The sequence below is a fragment of the Perna viridis genome, chromosome 8, assembly GCF_037379345.1.
Source record: "Perna viridis isolate PV_CMFRI_1.1 ecotype Kerala chromosome 8, ASM3737934v1, whole genome shotgun sequence".
Lineage (NCBI taxonomy): Eukaryota > Metazoa > Mollusca > Bivalvia > Mytilida > Mytilidae > Perna > Perna viridis.
The window spans coordinates 41,812,782-41,837,462 of NC_142452.1; the positions used below are offsets into that span (position 1 = coordinate 41,812,782).

Consider the following 24,681-nt stretch of genomic DNA (forward strand, 5'->3'; position numbering starts at 1 on the left):
AAGAGTTATGTCCCTTATCCTAGGTCTACCTTCTTAATGTCCCTTTGTTTTCATATACTGCTACTTGTATTTTTTATGATCACCTTTGTTGAAAGCCCATAGGGTGCTTCAGCTATTATTCATTGTTAGATTGAGTAAGTAATTATCTTGTTTACACATTCTCCATTTTGACTTTCTTCTCTATTAAACTAAGAGTGATTGCACCATTTCTATATTTTTTAATTCATAAATAAGTAGATGTCTTTGCAGGTTAGATGGGTCATTCAGATAAAAATTTGAGTATATTGGGTTTGGAAAATAACTGAAAGTAGACTCATTCTAGCCTTTTAACAAATTTTGCATACATTATTTCTATTGTGTTTAAATTCCTCCAGAAAAGTTAACGGTATATAATTGTCTTTTTCAACTTGTTAAAATAAACGTCACAGGCCTCCTTCATTTTTCTTTTACACTTACAGGTCCTCTACATCTTTGTCAGTTGGTGTTTCTTCAGTTTATTATTTTTGCAATATATTCACAACATTTTAAATCCTCTAAATTAGAGTTGGGCTTGACTACAAGTTACTAGTCTCAGTCTTGGTGATAGTTTTTGGCTTCCTATTTCAATCGTTTTAGTTTGAGTACTCAATGTATACAATGAATTTTGGATTTAGATTTTCCTATGTATTTGACGCTTATGCTGCTAATGAGAGTTTACTCCTTGAAATACGTGTACAGCATATGAAATTTGCATTGTACATGTATATGATTGGTAATTTCGTAAATTGCAGTCAGGGTAATATTTATAGATTGGGGTTCTCAGGCATGTTTTGGTAAAAACCCTTCTTTAGTAATTACTCCGCATTTCTTTCACATACACAAACCAATTTACATATGTAATTTTTTTTATATGTTAAAAGTGTTTTTTTATTCAGTTTGCACTAGATAACTACATGTACATGTAAACTTCTAAATATGAACAATACAAATTTTGTAGATAACAGGAAAAGATAGCCCACTAAAGGAAGTATGATAAGCTGTTCAACCCTGAAAATATTACGGTAAGTTGTGTACATGTATGTAATAATCAAAGTTTATAGATTTTAACTTGTTTAGAATTGGTTTTTATGTTTACAGTTAATATTCCTATTGCTTTGCTTTGTTGAATATTTTATTAGCTCACCTGGACCACAGATTCTTGTAGTTTTAGCTGTTGCTTGATTTTTCTATATGCTCATACAAAGTACAGGGGTATGTTATGCAGTTCCATATTTTTACTAGCTGTACATGTAGACGTAAGAGATGCTTGATATTTGAAAAGGGTGTACACTCATAGCTTTGCCACGATTGTGAGGTCCAAAATGAAGTTTTATTGAAAAAAAAAAGGGCTGGACAAAAAACGTTCAAACTTCTGGGTTAAATATAAATGCAGATACACAAGGTTGGTTCCAGCATTCTGTAGGGTCTTTAAAAGGATCTTTTCCAATGGTCTAAAAATTTTCTTCATAAGTTTTCAGTTTTTGATTATAAATAACTTATCAATAGTGATGTGAATTGTAAAGGGAGATAATTCTGTAGAATGTGATAAACCCCTGCAAAGGTTTAAATTCAGTGCAAAGAATGAAATATCCAGGACCATTTGAGATATGAAAATGAAAGTCTACTTTGTAAAAGTTAAAACTTTTACATAAAACATCTGAATAGATTCTTGGAACTCGGGACATGGATTACAAAATGTCAAAGGCTGCATTTTCTAAATGTGCAATGCATAATCTTATTCAAATGACTGCAATGCATGTTATGATATTAAAGGTGATTTTCTAACATTCATTTACTAAAGCACAATCTAGATTTCAGTTTTGGCAAGTAGACTTTTCTTTAACTTGCCTAATAGGACAAGGTTCGTAAAAAATCATTTTTTAGAGCTTTGATTTTCTTAGAAATTAATGAGTCTAAATCCATGTAATGTCCACCGCAAAGATTTTGTATAGTCATAATCAGCCTGAATAAAGCTTTTTCACTGAGGTATCTCTTGTTGGGTAAAAGAGAGGCTTTCCATGCATTCTTCGACTATCCCAGTCATATAAATACTTAATGCTTATTTATGTCCACCTTCATAAAGGGTAAATGCATTTGTTTAAACATTAAGTTTACATTTGAACAATAAATTGTTCATTTGAACATATAATAAACTGATTGTTAAAGTACACCTGTTGTGTAGCTATGGGTCGTACAATAATGAAACGTCTAAAAAAACTGGTTTGCTAGTTCTGAGCCCACAGCTGTTGCAAACATCAATATACCTTGTTTGGGAATATATATCCTATTATTTGATTTTATCTTTGATAAAAGTTTGTCGAAACAAAAAATCAATAATATTCATATCTGTATGTATTTTATAGTCTATAACTATTCATTTTTTATCTGTTTTTGCTCAGTATATTGGTTAGTTAAACTTGGAGGAGCAAAAATTTATCAAAAAGGTATTGGAAGTGTTGAAATATTTTATGTGAGAAAGTTGTGTCAACTTTGAAATGGATTACTTATTCATGCTGAAGAGAAGAAGGAATTAATTTTGTGAATTGGTTTCAGGAAGGTATGAAAATAGTTTTGAGAACATAAACTTTTAATTCATGTTTCCAAGGAAGAGTTAGGGCAAAAGAGAGGGCAATTGGCTTACCTTGCCCATGAGTCTATGTATATGATGAGTCATATGTTGTTCTTTTAGGTCTGTCTTTTTCCTGTTTGCCTTATATTATAGATCTTAATGTTTATGTATTATACTCCAATTCGACTTCTTGGTGGTATATTAGAATCAACTTGTCTGTCCATCTGAATTTCTTTACTATTGTCATGGCTCTGAATGATTAAATTCATTTCAAATACTGTATGTGGCTTTATATTGATAGGACATAAGTTGTTAAGCAACTTTGGTAAAAGCATTGACCAGTTTCACATTTTGGACAGAAGTGTGCTTCATTGAAATGTGCTACTGTCAGTGCTAATGTACACTCCAATGAAACATCAGAAATGAAACACTCAATTCATTGGAAATTTCACTACAAATTGTGCTTTACTCAGGGTAGGAAACTCACTCAAATTCCAGCCAGTCCTGAAAACAATTTTTCAATACATTTACTATATGGCTATATAGATTTTTGCTAAAATCAGCCAGCCCTGCCAACAAAATAGCCAGTCTTGGGCTGGCGAGCAGGCTACTATTTCTAACTCTGCTTTACTGATTATGTATCTGAATAGAAATCTTAGTATAAAGTGTAGGGAATCACATAGTTCAGGATTATTTTGAAGTTACAGTCAAATGGTGAAATTTTGAGTTAACATATCTGTAAACTGGTCCGTGGAGATTTTTTTGGATTAAAAAAATATATTCTTCACATGGAAAAAGTTGCATTATACATCCTAATATAGTAGACATAACTGAATGCACTTTAGCAGCTGTGACTCAACTGTTCACACAGATTATGATTCAGTCAAGTGATTTTTTTATGATGTCATTCATACTTGTTTCATCAAGTACCTTTTTGTAGTGTTTAATTTTTCATTTGTTATTTCATCATTCAAATTGTTTTAGGTAGTACAATACAGTTAGGTCATTTCTAAAAATTTGGTCTCATTTTGTTGAAATCAAGCTGTTTTGAGGCAGTCCGCACAGAAATTTCTAGTGTTTTGTCATAAAAAGGTGCATATTTTTGAAATCCTTTTCTATGTGGAGTTTCAAGTAATTTATTAGTAATTTAGTGATTATTGTTATAAAGTCCAGTAGCCATGGTAACATACTGAAAAAAATATTACTGAGTTTTAGTACAAATCAGGGGTGCCTTTCCAAAACTAGCGGCCAATTACTATGTTTTATAAAATATCAGGCACTTGGACACTACCACAGGATGAACGCATGCATGGAGTAGGTGAAAAAAGGGTAAAAATAATAAGACCCTTTTCAATTCATTCTCTCACAATTTTAGTTCCAAAAGTTAGTGCAAAATAAGGTATTTCGAAAATCAGCCATCTAATGCTGAGGAGAGAACCTAACACGGTAGGGGACTGAAACGTTCTGTATACCATTCTTCCTTTAAATTACACCTGTTTACCATTACATATATTACATCTGTCTATGTATAAATTCTTAACTACATATAAACAATGTATCCACCAAAATTCAACTTTTAATTTTAAGTTTTACAAAATTTGATCGGAGTAACTTGGTGTGCGAAACAGTGCGCCTTAATGTAACTGTATAGTGCACCATTAATGACTTCAGATTTTTAATCAATTTGTCTTGGATTCATAAAAGATAATAGGTAAGAAGTGCTCCAGATAAGAATCATGCAAAATGTGATTCATGGTAGGAAAGCCTACATATTTTCATTTTTGATATTTTGTTTGAAATGTTATAGTAAACAACAGAAATTAGCATTTAGCTTTTCTTATAACCCTTGTTCTTTGGAGATAAAAATTATATGAAATGTACTGTAGAATTCAAACTTAAGGGAGATAACATTGTAAATGATACTAAAATATAATAGGAACTGTTAAATTTACAATGTGGATTATCTCCTGTGAGCAGACAGATTGGAATAAATAATTATGCATTTCATCATATAGACCTACAAAGCAACTTAATACCAAAAATAAAAATGTGTAGCCTTCTTTGGGGTGTATCTCATATTACAGAATTTGCATGATTCTTACAAAGACTACTACTCAATCTACTACCACCCTGACTAAAGTGAAAATGGTTGATCAAAACAAAACTAAGAGATTGATCCATGATCAAAATGAAAGTAGAATATACCTTCTTAATCCTCTTGCTACCAAAGTCTGTCCATGATATTTTTGTGAACCCTCTAAATTCAACATCCTTCAATGGATTTCGACCAGATTTATATCATGACTAGTACTTTTGAGTTTCAAAGTCATTGTTCAAGTAAATGTCAAGATCTTAAAGTCGGATTTTGACCAAAAAAATGTAAGGTTTGCATTGTCCTTGCTAATTTCTAATTGGTCCTTCTTGCCACCAATTGCTGTATTTTCCAGAGAAGAATGCATTTTTGGGAACAAGGTACTCAGCTCTTTTATGTTTTTTTGGGGGGTCCAATGATATAGAACATGATTATTTATTAAGTGTGATTTTGAAATATATAGCTGTATAACTGCAAATATTATGTCAATCTAAACATATTTTGATATTATTATGTTAGAAATTTTCTTATAGTCAATTGATATTTTGTGTATTTTAACTGAAAAAAATACTTTCCAGTTTAGTGTTTTAGGGAACCACTTTTCTGCCACCCGGTACAAGTGGAATTTCTGTGTTGTTTACTGTGTCCCACTTCCTCTTTCAAAGATTCTGAAATGATTTTTAAGGCATGAAAAGCAGTCTTTAATTATGGGCAAGTTAATTTTCATTTGGAGTTTTTTTTTTGTGAAATCAACTCAAAATTTTAAAAAATCCTAAAATGCTGCTGCTATGCAAAATCATTCCTTCTTTTATAAAAAAGAAATGAAATTTTTTTGGAAATTTTATATAAAGAGAGGAGTGTTGTAAATTTCTTAAATAACTTGTCATGGTGTCCTGTGAATTGGTATAAAGTCAAACAATCATGTGACATAATTGCAAGAGCCTTGTCTCTTTTCTAGAGTATAATTGACAAATACAAGCAATCTGCTGTTATCATAATTTAAAAATCAATAAAAGAAATGAGCAATGATGTCAGAAAAATGTAGGACAGATTGCAATACTACAATAGATAAATTACATACAGAATTTTACACAACAAGCAGTTGATTATTGTATTTCTTTAGTCAATGCAGTTAAAGTTTTGAACTCAGAGGCTTGGTTATTAAACTTTGCTGTTTAACTATTCAGATTTGATAAACGAGATAATTAACTACTGGTACTCACTGAGGAAGAATCTGTTTCTGTATATTTTGACAAATACATGTTCATCATTTAAGCTTTGAGTAGTGATATGTTTAAACATGTGGCTACATCCTTTGATATTCCTGAGCATGTTATTAATAGCTGAATGAAAACAAGAAAAATGTACAATCAATAAAATTGGAGTCATTGATTTTATTTTTTGGCTTTATTTTGAAATTTATGTATGGAAATCCCAACATCGACCAACAAGTACCTTGGAACAAGCACCTTCTCTTGGGTAGAAATATTTTTTACAATAGTGTATAATAGAAAAAAATGGCCCTTGTTAAGAAATTTGTTTTAGGACTGACTCGAAATTGTAGAAATAGGCTTTGGGACATAACTCTTGCAAATCATTGGAACGTTTGTATTCAGCAATTTATATCGATCTCATATAGGCATCAAAGTAACTTGGATCGAGTTCATTCTGTTTCAAATGAAAGCTTGATAGGTTTTGGTGAAGTAGAATATTATAAAAACATAACACTGATCTCAAGAGTTATGTCCCTTACCCTAGGTTTACCTCCTTAAAATAACTACATGTAAGTTCAAAATTATTAGCCATGCAATTTTAAGGCATGTATTCATTAACTTTAGTTATTGTAATTTTTGCATGAATTTTTGCATTGCAGTATTCATGAAAAATAATTTAATACACAGGAAAATGCAACACAGATTTATGGAAACACATGTTTGGGACCATTGTGGAAATATACGTTTTTGTGCCTATAGAATCACATGGGACCAACAGTTTTTCTAAATTACGTAAAAAAATACCCTTCTCATACAAATAGCCCTTTGGAAGACATAAAGTTACCATATGATTTTTATTTATCTGTTTTTCATGAATTAATTTGTTAGTCTCAAACATAAGTTTTTCATGGCGGTCTTAAACATGTGTAAAACACATGTTGTAATTTTTCCTTTGTACAGTTTGCAGTAACTGATCATTAGCTTGTTATGTTATTGCAAAATTATATGAAATTCACTGAAATACTTGACTTATTTCTGTCTCTTCTTGAGGAGAATCGGGCCGTTAACAAGTCCTCTCCATATGTCTCTTTCGTTTTCCACCCTGGTTACTTCAGCCCAAGACAGAAATCATAGGTCTTGTCTTTCTTTTTCGATGGTTCTTCTCCAGGTTTCCTTTGGTCTGCCTCTCTTTCTTTTACCATCTGGTGTCCATGAGATGGCTATCTTTGCGTGCCTGGTGTTATCCATCCATAGTACATGTCCCAGCCATTTCCATCTTCTTTGCTTGATGGTAACACCATTTCCATGTCAGCTTTTCTTCCCACCTCATTGTTTGTTGCCTTCTGTGGCCAGTGGATCTTTAAGATTTTCCTTAGGATTTTATGAGGAAAGCTGTCCACCGAAATACATATACTATGAAAACCAAAACAGTGGCTTGAATATGAGGTACAAAATTCATCCATATAATATTTTTTACTCTGTAGGTGCCATATACTTTAAGAGTGTGGTTTAAAAGAAATACAATTTTTACAGCTTGATTCCTTAAAAATAATTTTTATTAAATAAAAAAAACAAATAAAAGAAAATATAAATACTCATTCTTGCTGAGACCACTAGAAGTTCTTGACCCTTTGACCTCATTACAGGTTTCCCTTCCTGAAGGTAATATAAGAACAGGATGTCGTCAGCTTACAATGATCACTTAACGGGGGCAGGACACACAGTGTCGGAGGAAGAAGTTCAAGAAATGGCAAAGCAAAAGGCTCATGAATTGTTCAGTGTCTGTGACATTGAACAGAAAGGCTTTATCACCAAGCGGGATATGCAACGCCTTCAGAATGAGTTGCCATTACAACCCGACCAATTAGAGGCTGTGTTTGATTCTCTTGATGATGATGGGAATGGATATTTGACGCTTGAGGAATTTACTGAGGGTTTTGGTAAGTTCCTAAACAGCTTAGTGTGGCCTGTCTTGTTAATAGTTTATTGTTTTTTAAGATGAAATTACATAGCTTTTAGATGCTTTTGCTGGATTTTAACCTTTTTATTGATATCAGAATCTATCAATGTAATATCTGCCATTATTTAGTATAGATTTTTTTAGCCTTATGTCATAGCAGCTTGAGCAGAGTTTGTAGATCAATAGTTTACTTTAATACTAAAAGTCATCCATAAGGGTTGAAGGTCCATGAACTAGGTTAATGAAATATCAAATGTCATAGGTCAGTGAAAAATTGAGAGTGATTGACCTCTGACTCACAATAAGTTGAACCCTGGTTTGTCCTGGTCCTCTTTCATTATACATTTAAGGGAACAGTTTTGAACTTCAAAAAGCAATTACCTTCCTAATTATCACACCTGTTGAGTCTTTCATCTCAGTTATGCTTTAATTATGTTCTAATTGAAGGTAGACAAAAAACTAATTGATCCATAATTGAATTAATAGTAGGTGTCAAGGTTGACATTTTAGACTGCTGAGTCATTCATAAAATTTAAAAAAAGCCAAATTAGTCTGAAACTTGCTTTAAAACAAAATGCTCACATAAATGGTATGGACTTACATTTCCAGTAGTTAGATTTTTTAGCACAGATAATGAGGTCAAAAATTCAAAGACAGCCTGATTTTGAAAGTGAGTAAAAATTGTTAAAAATACAAACTTGAAAGTATGAATTAGCTGCCAATGCTTTCTCAGTTATATAATCATAAGTCTCTTGAAATTGCACTTGGCTGTCAGCCTTTAACATTATGTATTTTATGCTCCTGTCTTTCTAAAAGTTTGAACACCAAAATGGGGGATGTGGGATGGGAAGGAGTGGGCATATCATGTGCTTTAAAGCCTAGATGTTTAGTAAATTATTGTATGCATCTTGAGTGTCATGGATTGTACTACATGGGCAAATTTTCTCCAAGTTTCAATTCAGTTTCTTGCTTTTCAGGCTTCATTTTATTTTATTTTAGTGTTCAATAATTTTTGACGGCAAAAAATATGGGAACATGTTTTTTGCAAGAGTTTAAATTTACTTTGCTTGATATGTTTGCAACAGTGACTGCTACAAGAAATATATTAGCAACTACAATATATATATCATTTTCAGCTGTTCTTGTTATTCTCTGGTAATTCCTGACTTTAAAACAGCCTGGCATTTTGTTAATATTTTCATCATAGACAGAGACGTTTTTTATTTCTTAAAACAAAAGGAAATTGGCTTGTCATTGATAATTATAGAATTTTTTCTATGAAAGATCAAGAATTCGCCCATTATTATTAAGATTTAAATTATATAATTTTAATTATTCATCAGGCTTCAAAGACAGTTTTTGAACTCAGGCCTGAATTACTTTCACCTTCTTAATTTGACAGTCACTTGATGGTTGTGGAAAATTTTTATCTTGAAAGAGGGAAAAAATAGGGGGTTGTATATGTAATCTACAAGATGAGAAGAATTTCAAGCACTTTAATTCTGCTGAACTTAATACTTTTAAGTGTTTTATGATGAGTACTTTTTAAGAGTGTTTCATGTAAAAGGACATCTATATATATTTCTGTAATAATCCTTTCGACTACATGTACATGTATATGTGGTCATATAGGTACTTCTTTCACAGTGCTTTCAGGTAAGGTTTTGTTTACTATTTGCATGACCAAATTTAATGTCTGCTCACTCTGAAAATATTTTCTCTGCATATGCAAATTTTGTGTGTGCTTGCCCTTAAAATTTGTCGCATCAACAGACTAATCGTGTTATACTTTTCACATGAACTTTGATGTTATGGAGAATATTCGGGAATATGGCAATTTTAACTGTAATTATACCCCCACTCGACAGACAACTTGAGCACTTTTCCATCTGTCTGAAATTTGCGGCAATTATCTCAACCCCCAATGGTTTTCTTAGTGATGTGGGCTTTTTTTAGACCGGGCATATTGTAAGCAATATTAGTTGCTTTTTGATATCTTCCTGTATTGTGGGACTTTCCCATTTTTCACTATATGGAATGAAAGAGAAAATTTTTTATACACAAATCTTGGCTCCCTCTGGTCAAATTGATATCAAATGTGGCATGTGGCCGTATATAGATTGGGCATATGTTGTAAACTAGTATGTTTCAGTGATAAAAATTAGCAATTGCCCGGTAGCTCATGCTACTAGATTTCGGGCTCTACCAAACTTTTGGGTAAAATTTATTTGAACAAATATAAAGAATATCAAACAAAAATATGGTCTAGGCTACCAGCATAGTTTTTTAATTTTTAACCCTGTGTTTGCTGTCCAATATAAACTTCCTGTTTGAGTGGGGGTATGCCTAGCATTGTCACTTCATGTTTTTAACAAACCTGCTATAATTCTGTGATGTTTAGACACTAACATACATTTCAATTGATTTTCATGGTTATGATTTCAGTGCTGCCTAAATTTCTATACATTTAATTGCAGTAAAATAAATATATCTTGAATATTGAAGACACTGAATTTTATTCGCATTCAAAATCATAACATATGCAGCATTTAGGAATTTTGGCTTTAACATAAAATATAGACAGATAAATAGAAAGACAGACAGTCCGGGGATTTCTATATTTCCTCACACACAATGTTTTTGGAGAGGGTGTTTAATTATCTGAGTAGGTACATGGCTTCAACAATGTTTACAGTCCTTTTGATGGTAAACAAGACAATTGGCTATATTGTATTCTTTTTTGTAAAATCCCTTTTTCATTCCTATTCCAGTATAATGCTACATTTACTGGGAATGGCTTCTGTTATCTATCCCTTATTTATACAAAAAGCTTCAATTAGGCAGAAGAGCCTTGAAATTTAAACAATATCTTCGTTTTTTTTTTCTTAGATATGTTTTATTTTCTCTGTGAAGAACTATTTTTGCATATGTTCTAAAATTGATGTATGTGTAAAGGTGATTTTTGATATATTTTAACCATAAGTAAATAAGAAAACAACAGAATACCAGGTACAAAATGTTACATCAAGTAAACCAAGACTTACTTTTGTACAGTGAAATCTGCTTAAAATATAACTGTTTTGAATCTGGGGGATTTGTTTGGTTTTGTCAGGGGTTTGGTATGTGCAGAGAAAATTGCATTTAACCTTTTATAAAGGAACTTCAAAACTGTGTCTGATTTAGACAGGTATCCAGTTTTTAAAGGTCTGTTTAATCAGATTTTACTATACATTTGAAATCACATTTAAAACTCCAGGTACTTGTTACATTCTGTATAATATTTATATACCCCTATGGGTATATATGTACATTTGTAACTTTTCCGTATGGGCAACTCTGTAAATTACGATGTGGACTTGTTGAATAAATGAGGTCTGTCATTGTATATTTTTTTAGTTTTGTTTTCATGTTTATTTTCATGTATATACAAAAATTAATTTTCAGCGACCTTTTACATGATGGGCTATTTCTGTGATTGATGGTTTCGAAGTAGTTTTAAAGTTACGCAAGATATTACTCTGTTTAATATCAGTAACCTAATATGGCATTTTTGATGTAGATTTTTTTAAAATCTATTTGAATAGGTTTCTAATGCTTGAAAATGATGGTCAGAATAAAGCTTGTCTTCTTTTCAATTAGTTTCTACTAACTTCGTCTTGATTAATTCATTATTGAGATCGAACAGTGCTCTTTCCAATTCCAATTGATTTCTTATTTTGGAATCTCTATATTTCCCATAACTAAGAGTCAGCCTACTAATCTAAGATTAAGTAACAGTCTTTGTATGAATCGTGCAAAATCTGAAAAAATGTTATACACCCCAAAAAAAGGCTTCATATTTTTATTTTTGTAATTAAGTTGTTTTATGGGTCTACATTATGAAATGTGTAATTATTCATTCAAATCTGCCTGCTCTTAGGAGATAATCAATATTGAAAATCCAGTAGATTCTATTGTATTTGAGTGTCATTTACAGAGTTAACTCCCTTACTTTTGAAATCTACAGTGTATTCTATATAATTTTTTATCTTCTAAGAGCACGGGTTATATGAAGAACTGAATGTAAATTTCTGTTTAGTATAGCTATTCAAACAAAATATCAGGAATAAAAATATGCAGCCTTTTTACACATTTTGAATGATTCTTAGCTGGAGTACTACTTAAGAAAAGTGTCAGTGGTTACTTTTCGTGAAATTGAACTAGAAATATGATGATAGTTTTTGGTTAAAGATTTTAGAAATAAAGGGATATTGTCTAGCAAATTCTTATTGTTTTTATCAAAAATATGATTGAAATTTATCTGGCAAAATGAAGATGTTAGATCACATTTTGATTAAGGTTTGGTTGATTTATTTTGAGGTACTGAGCAGTAGTTCAAAGTAATACTAAAACTGTCATAAATCCATTTTCAGGGGCGTATTTGGGTATAAACTTCATGGGAGAGAGCCAGATGGATGGAGATGATACATTGGAGAACATCTATGAAGGAGAAGAGGATAGGCTTGAGGAGGAGAAACAGTTCTCCGACATGATGGAGAACATCGGAGCTCGTAGTCTGTTTGAAGAGTAAGTTGGAAACTAAAATATATTGAGAAATAGAATATAACCAGGTCCATACCTCCTATTTTTAATGGAGATATGTTTATAAAATTTTTGTAACTGAACTTTCAGATTGAAAGTCGCTTATCAGGGGCTTGTATTAGCTGTGGTCTTAGGCCTGGGACCCTCAAATTCTGACCTAAGGCCTTTGAAATTTTATTTATTCAGGTTAGAGACCTTTAACAAATTCTGGCCTAAGACCTTTGAAATTTTATTTATTCAGGTTAAAGACCTTCAACAATATTCATTGGTACTTATTTAGGACTTTAGATTTTACTCATTGGATCATTAATTTTAAACTTGAAATTAAATTTGGACCCCTGGTTGTTTGTTGTAAAATTTTCTTTTAAAAAATGATGAAATTTTCTGTTTTAAAAAAAGCACACTAGAACTTATTGCACGTCTTTATTGTACATACTTATAACAATAAATCTGTTTTCTCCCATGAGGCAGAATTAAAAAAAGGTGTATGGTTCCTGTCTCTGGGCTAACTTGAAAAAAATGCCACATTAAAACATTTTATAAACATACATAACTCTTAAGTGGAAGGTACATGTTACAACCTGAAACAACATATTGAAATGCATGATTCTTAAATGGACAGATAATTTAAGTTGCATAATTGAAACAAGATATTGTTACAAACATTTAAGTTTTACATTCCTGTTAAGATTCAGTGATAAACTCCCCTGCCCTTTCATTTCTCCTTTGAGGAGAAAAATATCACCAATATATGTTTTATATCACCAAGGAAATATTTGTAAACATAAACATAAAGATAAACCTCTTTTTTTTTTAGCGAGAACACGATAAAACACCTGTGGATAAGGATGAGGAAAGATGAACCTGAAATGGTTGGAAACTTTGAAGACTTCCTCTACAAGATCTCAACAGACCTAAGAAAAACTAAAGTCGATTTTGATACTCTGGAAAATGCTTTAAAAAGGTAAGCTTATGGTTTGAATGCTTTAGTTTTATTGCACCATATCAGATACTGTGAAACCTGTCAAAACTGAACCCTTTTAGACCGTAGAATTAGTTTGGTGTAGACAGGTGTTTGCTTTATATTGGTGTTTGGTTAATTCAGGTGCAGGATGCATTTAAACTGATATGAAGGGACATATGAAAAGAATTCAGTTTAGACAGGATTCACTGTATTAAGGCTTGGAATGGTCTGAATACTGGATGTCATAGTAAACCCCATCCCTTTCTTGGTAACTTTAATTTTGTCTTGCCCATCTGTCTGTCTGTCACAAACTGTTTCCTTTTCTACATCTTCCACATTTTTTATAAATTATATTGAAAACACATACAGTTTTTTAGTAGAATATCTAGGTGCACAATTTATATTTAGATTTTTGTTAAGTATCCATCTGGAAAAAAGAGAAAGAGGTGGTTACACTTAAATATTTGGTTTTACATCCTGGCAGAAATAAGAAATAAGAAAAACATAGTCTTGGACCTCCTTTTTTCAATTTTTGGATCAGCACCCTGTTGCTTTAGGTTTGTGTTGCTTTTTTCTGTATATCTTGCCCTAAATTTAATGCTATATTGCTTCTATATGAGAAGCACATTTTACATGTAAAAATGCTCCAAGTCTAGTCAATGTAAACCTTTTAATTCTTTTCAGAAAAATCACGAATTATCTCCCTTTGAAGATAACATTAAAGCAGTAATAGATGAATATATTCCTTCGTTTGATAAATCTCTCTCCCAAACAAATTTAAATGTCAAATAGTGTATGCACTTTTTAAAGTTAATAACCCTGTAAAATTCAGTTTTAGTGGTAAATCGTGTGGGAGGGATAAAATTTATAGTTTTATATTTTGTTTGCCTAAGGTGGTTTTGAAATTGATAGGGTGTCTATGTGAGAGAAATTTTCCCAATTTTTTTTAAAAGTTCAGGAAATTGTTTGGTCACGGACTTGCTGCCAAATTGTAAGTAATGACATAACAAATACATTTTTAGCATTTTCTCGTTCACTTTCCAAATAAAAAAAAAAAATCAATAATTGCGTGTACGTACTTCTGGTTGCTGTGTGATGGTTAACTATATACATACATGTGTGGTGATGTTATTTTACTGGAGAAAATATTGATTAAGTAAACTTTTTAAGGGTCGTAAATTTTTTCTTTGCTTAGCTGTTGCTCCAAATTAAAACCAGTTCAGTTTAAAAATTGATCTTTAAAGTTTTTATTGAAATGCTCAGGACAAAAAACTTATAAAGTGTGATGTTTGAAACTATATAAATCATTGCACGTTGCTACATCTTTGCATTGATAATTCTTGACATTTACATTTACAGAATGAATTTTTTTGACAGGTAGAAAGTGACTCCACAGTTCCCAAATTTAAGTTTGGGTGTTATTTTTTTTTAATACTTTTGTTGCTGTTTGTTTTTTTTATGTTCACATATTTGAGCTTTAGGATAAAGTGTTTGGCATTCTCTCACTCTAAATTTTCTGTTTATTACATCCCTTCTGTCTTGCATGCCTGTGCTGCTCAGATGTTGGTTTTATGTCAAAGCTTCAAATATTTTTTTTTCTGATAAGAATAAGGTCACATCTTATTGAAACTTGTTATGTAACTGCATCATGAAGTCATTTTTCATAGTTCTGTTATTAATATTTTGAAACATTTTTGTGTAATTATGAAGACATTAACTATGATGTTAATTAATTGCCACCGGTAATTCTGCTGAAAAAAACTGGAACTAGAAATGACTGGTTACTTTCATTTTTGTCATAATTATGAGGATTGCATGGACTTATACATGTCAGTTTTTAAAAGAAGACAAATTTCAAAAAGTACATGTAAACTTATCCCTCTTGACTAACAAATTCAAAAGGATGAGGTTCTATTAATCATATCATTATTTAAAGAACGGTTTGCAATGCCACCTTAATCATTACCTGTACATCTTTATCTTTCAGGGAAAACGGTAGTATTTTAGCCGACAATACTAACCTTTTTAAGGTTTTCAGTAATTTCTAATTAAAACTAGGACTCAAAAACTATAAGGATAAAAAATTAACTTAAATTTTTTTTGAAGTTTAATCCATTAACAATCTGAGAGGGAAAAATCATCATTACAAACTTTGTTAGTACACCAATCAGTCCTTTCAAAGTTCTGCTTCCTTTCATCTGAATAGGGTACACGTTTAGTCAACCTAATGCAGGGAAATAAATATTACTTTTTTTCCTTCAAGATATTCTGACTTGTCTAGAACATTTTGCTAATACTTGAACCAAAGACCTATGAGGCTACCTAAAACAATATCATGACTCATGCTAGGTGTCTTTTGAAGGTGCCTCATTACATATTTGTATTGCCATGTTTTTAAAATTAAAACAATATCCCCCTTTTTATTCATAAAACTTTGAAGGATCACCATGTCTGTCTGTCTGTCTGTGGGTTTTTACATGATCAAACCAGTTCTGTTTTTCATCTAACTTTAATTTAATCTTCTTTGTTGCCCTCTCCTTTTTATTTGGTCAAAAATCAGATGATGTTGAAGATTTTATTTGAATAGGAAAGCTGAATTTCTGTGACCAAGAAAGCTATAAATTTATCAATTTAAGTCCTTAAACTCAAATGTGAAGTGATTATCATCAAAACCTATTAAAATAAAATCCTGGTCAGATTTACTATTTAATCATATAATCTTCTGTTTTGAAAAATCTTTATAAGTTTATGTGTATTGGCCTGTAAAAGCTAAACACCAGCTTATCTGACACTATTTAGTCATTATTAAAATATAACACCCTCTAAATAGTCACATTTTTGCCCCAAGTCATGCATAACGCTGTCAAAGTTGTCACTGGTCTGTGGTTGTCAATTTCACTAATTCAGGTAGTTGTCTATTTCATGTACATTTCTACTTAGTGTGTACATTTCATAGCTTGGTGATTTTTGAACTTCACAAGAAGGTAAGCAAAAGCTTTGACAGTTTGAAGCTTTGATAGAATTTTGCAGAAAGGATTTAATTTGGAAATTTGTCTTTTTTTCATAAAATTGCCTGACATTTTAAAAATGTTTTTATGAGAAGTTCAAGGTCAAATTACTAGCTGAATATGAATGAAAATATTCGGTAAATATTGTTTTTGTTTTAGTTGAAATAAGTAGGTTTTCATTTTTAGCCCTGAAGCAAAGAAAAAAAAGCCCCTTACAGAATTAAACGCTTTCTTGATTTTGTCAGTATTGAAATTTAGAATGCTTTTAGCCTCTGAAGTTAACTGGTGGGATTTTTTTTAGTAGTTTAGAAAAGCTACTTGAAATTCAAAAAATCAGTAAAAAATTATGTTTCACTTCACAAAATAATGATAATATGCACATGTATTTAGAAATTGATAAGTCCATCCCATATGTATTATAATTATGTCAAAAAAAGGAGTTTTATAAGGGAGATTATTTGTGCATTTTAAAATGGGTACTTGGAATTTGTATTAAAGAAGTAAACAAAGTTGAAAAATTTCCTCTACTGAACTATTTTAATGATAATTTCAATGTACTGAAAAATAAGTTTCAGTCTGTGAGGCTTATACATGTAATTATTTTTTTATTTTGTGTTAAGTTTTTCAATACGTTTCACTTCAAATGGCAGTTGATATAATTGAAATATAAAGTAGTTTTAAAATCTGCATTTAATGAAGTGTATCTACTTGATAAATTGAAGAGAGTATTAAAATGCAAGTTCATTGAAAAATTGAATAGAGATATCTTGGATATGCTCTTATATATGAAATTTGGAATAAAATATTCATGTATACAAAATCTATGTAAACTTTAAAGTGATATCAAGGCCAACTAACATATGAACAAATTTTAAATCTAAAAAATCCCAAAGACAAAGTCTTAAGTAGCATTTCAGCTAAGAATCATGCAAAATGTGATTCATTGGTAAAAAGCCTACATATTTTTTTTTTATGATATTTTGTTTTAATTGCCATAGTAAACAGAAATAAACATTCAGTTATTCATATAACCCATGTCCTACAAAGATAAAAGTTTTACAGAATGCACTGTAGATTTCAATATTAAGGGAGATAAGTCTGTAAATGACACTCATTTCTGACGACATTATTTCTGAAGAGCAGACAGATTTAAATAAATAATTACACATTTTATAGCATAGACCCATAAAACAACTTAATTACAATAATAAAAATATTTAGCCTTTTTTGGGGTGTATCACATTTTTCAGATTTTGCATGATTCTTACAAAGACAGCTACTTAAGTCTGAAATTGCTATCTTTGTAGTAAAAGTACAGCTCACGACGAAGAAGTTCAGAAACTGTATGAAGAGATGGAATATCAAATAAAAAAAGAAAAAGAAAGAATTCTTAGTGAGGTATGTTTCAATGAAAAAAGAAGCAATATTTAGTTTGATATATTTCCGTTACTAATAATAACATTATAGAGAATAAGTGAGGTGTATATCTGTTAAAAAGTCGGTGTGAAGACCATTTTTTGATGAGGTGTATATCTGTTACAAAGTCAGTGTGAAGACCATTTTTTGATGACTAACCTAAAGGTGAAGAGTGGGCAATACTAATCCATGTGTCTTGTAATGATTGCCATAAAGAGACTTGGGATATATATAGAGTGTGGGATAGGTCTAAAATCTTTGAAAGAGCCAGTCACTTCATGTTTCTATATGATGAAATGTACAAGTATTCATTCCAATCTGTCTATTTAGGTAATTCTTATCCTAAATCCAATAGTTTCTGTTATCTTTCAGTGTCATTTACTGAGTTATCTCTTAAGTTTGAATTCTACAATATATTCTGTTTAATTTATATATCCTAAAGACCAATGGTAATATGAAAAAGCCACATGTTAATTTCATTTTACTATGACATTTCAAACAAAATGTCAAAACTAAAAATATGAAGGCTTTTCAAACATGTATAACGATTTGCAATTCACGGCTGGAGTGCTGCTTCATTTCAGTAAAAAAAATTATGACATTGTAAAAGTACACCAGGCTGAATTATTCACATCTAGAATATTTGTTCAGAAAGGAGAAAAATTATTTGAGTCCTGTAATTCATTGGTTCTAGAAACTGTGACTTTAATTTACTAAAAAGAGTAGAATAAAAAACATTTTAGTTCAAAGCAGTATATAAATCAATGCTCATTAATAAAAAAAACATGTACAAACACATGTAAGAATCTGGCAAATAAAAAAAATATGAAACATGCATGTTTAAAACCCTTGATATATATTCACTCAAAGTTTTGTCTTCTCTATATGAAATTAACACATTTTTTTAGCTGTAAAGTTGAAGACATTGTGAATTTTTTCGATAGAATGTTAACTGTTATATTTTTAGATTTAATTTGCCTATGATTTTTTCATTTTCAAGCAATATAAAAAAAATAAAGTTGTATGTAGAAAATGAAAACTATCCTGAAAGTTAAGATTTGAGAAAATCCCAATTTAAGATTTTGTTTTACTTATCCCAGAACTGATTCTATCTACTGCCTAATTCTTACAGAGAATAATACCTGAATGTAGGTATAGAAATGCCAGCATATGATTCATGTATTTTGTCATTGGTAACAGCTGCATTGTGTAGCAGACGGCTTTAAATGGAAAGAAAATTTGAATTAGATCAGGGCAAAAAGTATGGAGGTTGTTCAATAAACTGTAGAAATTACAAATGTTGATCCACTTGGTCAAGTAGGTTTGAAAAAAAATCCCTTAATCCTTTTGTATTGAGTGGGAGTGAGAATATATAGGTTGTGAAAGAATATTTGTACCTTGCACATTTGCATCATTTTAGGGAAATAGTTGTAAACACAACAAGGATCAAGATCAAGAAGTGACAAGAAAGATGTTTAAATGTTAACATAAAAACATTTCTTGGTCCTCACCCCCCCCCATCTCTGTTAAGGTTGCCTAAATAGCAACTTTTTGCCAATTCAATGAAATGAAGACCAGCAGAATTAGAAATTGTGGCCTGTCCACCAGCTTGAGGCTGGCTATTTTTTGGCAGGGCTGGCTAATTTTAGCAAAAATCTATATAGACATGTAGTTAATATTTTGAAAAATTGTATTCAGGGCTGACTTGAATTTGAGTGTGTTTCCTATCCTGAGACAAGCCCACGTCCATCTATTGAACTGACTTCTCCTATATTCTCGAAAAGTTGTGCAGAATGTATAAAGCAAATGTCATTTTCTTCTGACTTCGTTGCATGAGTGAAATTGAAAGAAAAAGAGGAATTATATCACTTATGTTGTATCCTTTCTTTTTTTATATCCCTGGAATTATATATAAACGTACCTGTAGGCAAAAGAGGGGGTCAGGGGGTTATGATGAACCCACTCACCCCCTGGAAGCAGAAATGTCAAAACTGAAGCTTACAATAGTTGAAGAACAGTTAAAAGCCAGGAATTTTTTTTCTAAATAACTCCCCTACAAATCCTTTAAAAAATTCTAGATATGGATCTGCTGAAATAAGCTTCATAATAGCAATTTATTATTACCCCACCTACCGTCAAGCAAAGCCAAGAGTTTTTGGAGTATATCGAATTATCTTGCCCCTCTGTCATGTACCTTTCAAGAACAATTTCTCTTTAACTGTGCAGTGTAATTTTATAAAAAATTTTATATATGAAGGTTGTACAATGTATATAGTTATGCACTTATGAAGATGGAGATAATTCAACTTTTGTGCTTTTGTACATTGCAATCAAGGGGGATTCCTCACTCACAGTTTCATTTCATATCAACAGGAACAATTAAAAGAAAGGCAGATCAGAGAGGCATTAGAGAGAGACTTACAAGAGAAGGATAGACAATTACAAGAACTATTGAACAAACACCAAGAGGTGGGTGATGATACATTTGAAAGTCATAATCCCCCACTCACATCAAAAATTAACAGGGATAAAGTAACTCCTCTGTCAGTGTCTGTTGATCCATAAAACCCTTGAACTGTTTAATAGAACCAGCATTCTTCAATAGATTTTAATCACTCTTGTCAGAAATATTTTTTCAAGGTCAAAAGTCAAGGTCACAGAGTCAAATTTTTATATGGCAAGAGGATGCCACACTTTGCATTACCCTTGTGTAGTATTACTGTATGACAAATTTCACAACTATATTTACTGCCTCACAAAGTTTGACGGGATATATATTTTTCCTTGTTTGTTTTTTGTAAGTCTGTCTGTCCATATTTATGTATGTGCAGCTCCTCCTTAACTGCTCAATGTGTTGTAGTAAATTTTTATAGACTAGATAAGATAAACATTATTGCTTGATATGTGCAAATGGAGCATGTCCAGTTGAGTTACTGTGAAAGTATTATTGTTCGTGGAGTATCAATTTTTGTGGATTTCGTAGGTTTAGTAAACAACGAAATTTGGTTCCCAATGAAAAGGAAATTTTCCATTTGTATGTAAGATAGAGAGTTGTCAAATAAAAAAATTCAAGAATCCACAAACTTTTCATTTTCCGCTAAACCACGAAAATTGATACCCACGAATAAAAGTACTTTCACAGTATATTTATTGTGAGCTTGCTCACAATACCAAGACTCGTGAATCCTTATGATGTATCCATCTGCACCATGAAAACTGATTTGTTTAACGTGTCATTGTTTTCCCTTCCTCTTTCCTCTACCCCAGACTTGGCTTTTCATGAGCAACTTGGTGGGTGTTTCTAGAAAAGCAGAGGATGCTTACCCTGCTGGTGCACCTGGTCCATGCTCCCAGTATTTAGTGGAGTCTGAGTTGCTCGTTTACTTTGGTTATGTTGTATGTATTATTTTAGTTATTTTATGTTCTTTGTTGTGTTTTCTATGTCTGGTATTTGTCCATGGATTACATTCTTTTGATTTCCACTAGAATCTTGGTTTCCTTGATTACTTTCATTCTATTTGTTGGTTACACCCAAGCTCATATGGTAGTATATATTTCCTGTAAAATATTTATTGGATCATAATCCGAACTATGGCTGCATTTAAGGAAAAGGGATAAATCAATTTTTGTAGTCAAAGTTTTTTTATAGGCAAAGGGAAGTTTTGTTTTTTGTGTAGGCTATGTTTTTATTTTGATAAATATTTATGTTTTTTTAGATGGAGCAAAGATTGGAAATGTTAAATCAGGTAGAGAGTGAAACCAAACAGGAAAATGAAAAATTAGCAAAGGTAAGTAATCAGTCTTAATAAGGGAAGATAAAAGGTATTTTCAAGAGAAAAATTAGCCTTCTACAAAATTTTTAAACTTAATTATCTTTTACCAGAAGACTTCATATGAAAAATAATTGTCCATTTCCATAAATGAAGTCTCTCAAGATATGTTACCTCTTTTCAAATGAATCACTTAATTCTTCATTTAAGTTTTCAGAACTTTTATGTTCAAGCGCTTTAAATGAAAGACAAATTTTTGTCCAAAACATACTCATCCACCATACAGATTAACATTATGTACCATGAAGTTCACAACTACTTTTTTCAAAGGAGTAGATTCACTCATGCCATTTTCAGGTCTAGTTTTTTGAAAATTCTTCACTCAACTTTAATTTGTGGGACTGATTTAGATATTAATGAACATACTCCTTTCAAATTATAGGAAAAGGATGAATTAGAAGACATGTTGTTAAAATCTCAGGAAGGACTTGAAGATTCTAAAATGTACATTGATCAATTGAGGCAACAACAGAAGAAAGAAAAACAAGAAAGGGCTAGGTATGATCATGTCTGTCTGTCCGTTGTCATAAGGTTGTTCCCCTTTTTAAAGCAGTTTATTGGTATGTATTAAGTGTTAAAAAGGAATTTTATTCTTTTCTTCTTTGAAATTATAGATATTGATAATATTTCACTTCATTGTAAAATCTACACAGCCAGAAGTGCCACAAATGAGAATCATTTGGGTAGAATCATGACTATCATATAAATTAAGCACCATATGATTATCATATGAATCGAGCATGATATGATACTCCTATGCTATAGTTTACATATCACTGTCTCATTACCTGTATGTCACCATAGGATTAAGCACAGTTTTTTTACCCCAGCACATGTGTTGGCTAGGTATATATTGTGATACCCTCTGAAAGGTTGTGTATCTGTCTATCCCTGACAGTTTACAGGTGATTACTTGTGCAGATATTGAAGTATCTTTTTTAAAACTTCATATAGTTATTGAGTGCCATATAATTCAGGTCATGTTCAAATTTCAGTTTAATCGGATTATTTACACAAAAGTTATGTCCATTTTTAGTTGTTTTTAGCCCCCTAAAATTGTTTGCAACATGGTGGGGGTATCATTTAATTTTCCATTAGATGCTTTATTTTTAAAGGAGTTTATTGGTGTAATAACTGTTCAAAATGCATTTAATCCTTTTATTTTTATAAACAAGAGATATTGATAATATTTTCCTTCATTGTACATCTATCATATTATTGTATGAGCACTTCCCCTAATGTACATGTATGAATTAGTATATACTAGTGCGTCTTCAATGCAGGCTGGGTAATGAGTTTAATTAAGAAAATGACTCTCTAATGGTTATGTAACTTTTCTGAGACTTCATGAAAACATTGTGATGCTTTAGTCATCCAAGAAATCATTTATTTTATCTTGTTTCATCCAAAACTATTGCAGCAGTGAACCTTTGAATTTTGTTTACATTTGTTTCTGTGTCCAAGGTAGATAACTCATATCCCAGATTTTGCTTTAAACTTACACCATGATATTTGACTTAATATTGTATAAATTAATGCAGTTGTGTTTTCAGTCACATTTACCAGGGTAGGAAACTCACTCAAATTCTAGCCAGTCCTGAATACAAATTTTCAATATATTTACTAAATGGCTATATAGATTTTTGCTAAAATTAGCCAGCCCTGCCAAAAAATAGCCAGTCTCATCCTGGCAGGCAGGCAGGCTACTATTTCTAACTCTGACATTAATACATTTTCTTGTTTTGAATTCATATTTAAATACATTGTTTTTTTTTATCATTTTAGGGCTGCCATAAAACTGACAGAGAGTATAGCACTAGAAAGAGAAAGTTTAGTCAAACAGCTGGATACTCTAAAGTAAGGCAACAATTGCAGTAAAATCTCTAATCTTTTAGGCAGAGTCAGCTTAATTCAATCTTGTATAAAAGGTATATTCTGGAGCTTGATAATTTTTAATAAATTTTCAGCTTTAAGATTTATTGTTTACATCACAAGAAAACTATGTGAATTCAGACCATTGAACTATGATGTATAAATTGAACTCATATTGGCAGTATTTACCAATGCTCTTACAATTATACAGTGTATAAGAGTTCAGAGAGTCACTCATTGGTAACTCAGTTCTAACAATTAAAAAAAATAAAACAAACAGAAATGTCTTTTCTATCAAGATGGAAAAAATGTTTCAAATTGAATGTTTTTTAAAGGAGGAATAATTTCTATTTTAGAGATGTCAACAAGAAACTGAGAGATGACAAGGATGAGGCAGAGATAAGGCGGGTATATGACCGTTTGTTATTTTCAGACAGGAGAGGTCGTCTAAAATCACTCAAAACTTTTCTTGCATGTGTCACAAACTCTCAAAATTCTTACACTTTTCTTCAACTTTGAAATGAAATATATATCCTCTATTGGCACTAAGGTATAACTCATTATATGTGATTTTTTTTGAATGTTCACTTTTATATTTTTCAACTCATATAGCAATATTCTGATATTTTATTTTTCTGTTACATAGAATTTCTTAATATAGTTCTCAATGTATTTCTATCTTATCCTAAAAATCAGGAAATTTATCTTTTTCACTCTTTGTTGAAAATACTGCACACTACTTTATTGTATATGTAATATTTTATTGTTCTATTATGACTTTTTCTACATTCAGACTTAATGCATCTGAAATATGGTTAATTTTCATGGGTTCATTTTACCTTAATTGTAAATTCTGTTTTGAATAATAAATTTGTGCTAGCTGTAAAAGCTGGCAATATTTTAATCAAGAAAGTTGTTATTTATCAAAATTAAAATTGCCTACTTAGAAATCACTGAAAAACAAATTTGTTGAAAGCATTAAAAAAAGTGACTGGACTTTGATAACCTGTTACAAAATTTAATCAGAATTCTGATGAAAATTAGTACAATGTACTTATATTATATTTATAAGTCGTTGTTTCACTTTTATGCACAATAAAACTATTAGAAATATTTATTGCTTGAAATTACAATCTAAAACTTACTACATGTACACA

General features: G+C 31.1%; 1 protein-coding gene across 11 annotated transcripts in view; it reads left to right on the plus strand.

Moving 5' to 3' along the window:
* LOC148610561 (EF-hand calcium-binding domain-containing protein 4B-like) overlaps window positions 1-24,681 on the plus strand; it is a 42,530-nt gene that overhangs the window by 2,061 nt on the left and 15,788 nt on the right. For 5 of the 11 annotated variants that reach the window (XR_015924697.1, XM_088595687.1, XM_088595688.1 and 2 more), the window contains 11 exons: window positions 977-1,040; window positions 7,540-7,833; window positions 8,479-8,523; window positions 12,266-12,419; window positions 13,252-13,398; window positions 17,714-17,804; window positions 20,196-20,291; window positions 21,539-21,610; window positions 22,035-22,150; window positions 23,438-23,509; window positions 23,881-23,932. Coding sequence is in view for 10 of the 11 variants with exons in the window: in XM_088595687.1 (XP_088451813.1) it covers window positions 7,572-7,833; window positions 8,479-8,523; window positions 12,266-12,419; window positions 13,252-13,398; window positions 17,714-17,804; window positions 20,196-20,291; window positions 21,539-21,610; window positions 22,035-22,150; window positions 23,438-23,509; window positions 23,881-23,932 (1,107 nt within the window). In the remaining variant the exon portion in view is untranslated. Of the gene's footprint in view, window positions 1-976; window positions 1,041-2,396; window positions 2,576-7,539; window positions 7,834-8,478; window positions 8,524-9,485; window positions 9,510-9,547; window positions 11,226-12,265; window positions 12,420-13,251; window positions 13,399-14,270; window positions 14,390-16,343; window positions 16,383-17,713; window positions 17,805-20,195; window positions 20,292-21,538; window positions 21,611-22,034; window positions 22,151-23,437; window positions 23,510-23,880; window positions 23,933-24,681 lie in introns of those variants that run through there. The other 6 variants (XM_088595690.1, XM_088595689.1, XM_088595692.1 and 3 more) reach the window with 6 other exon arrangements.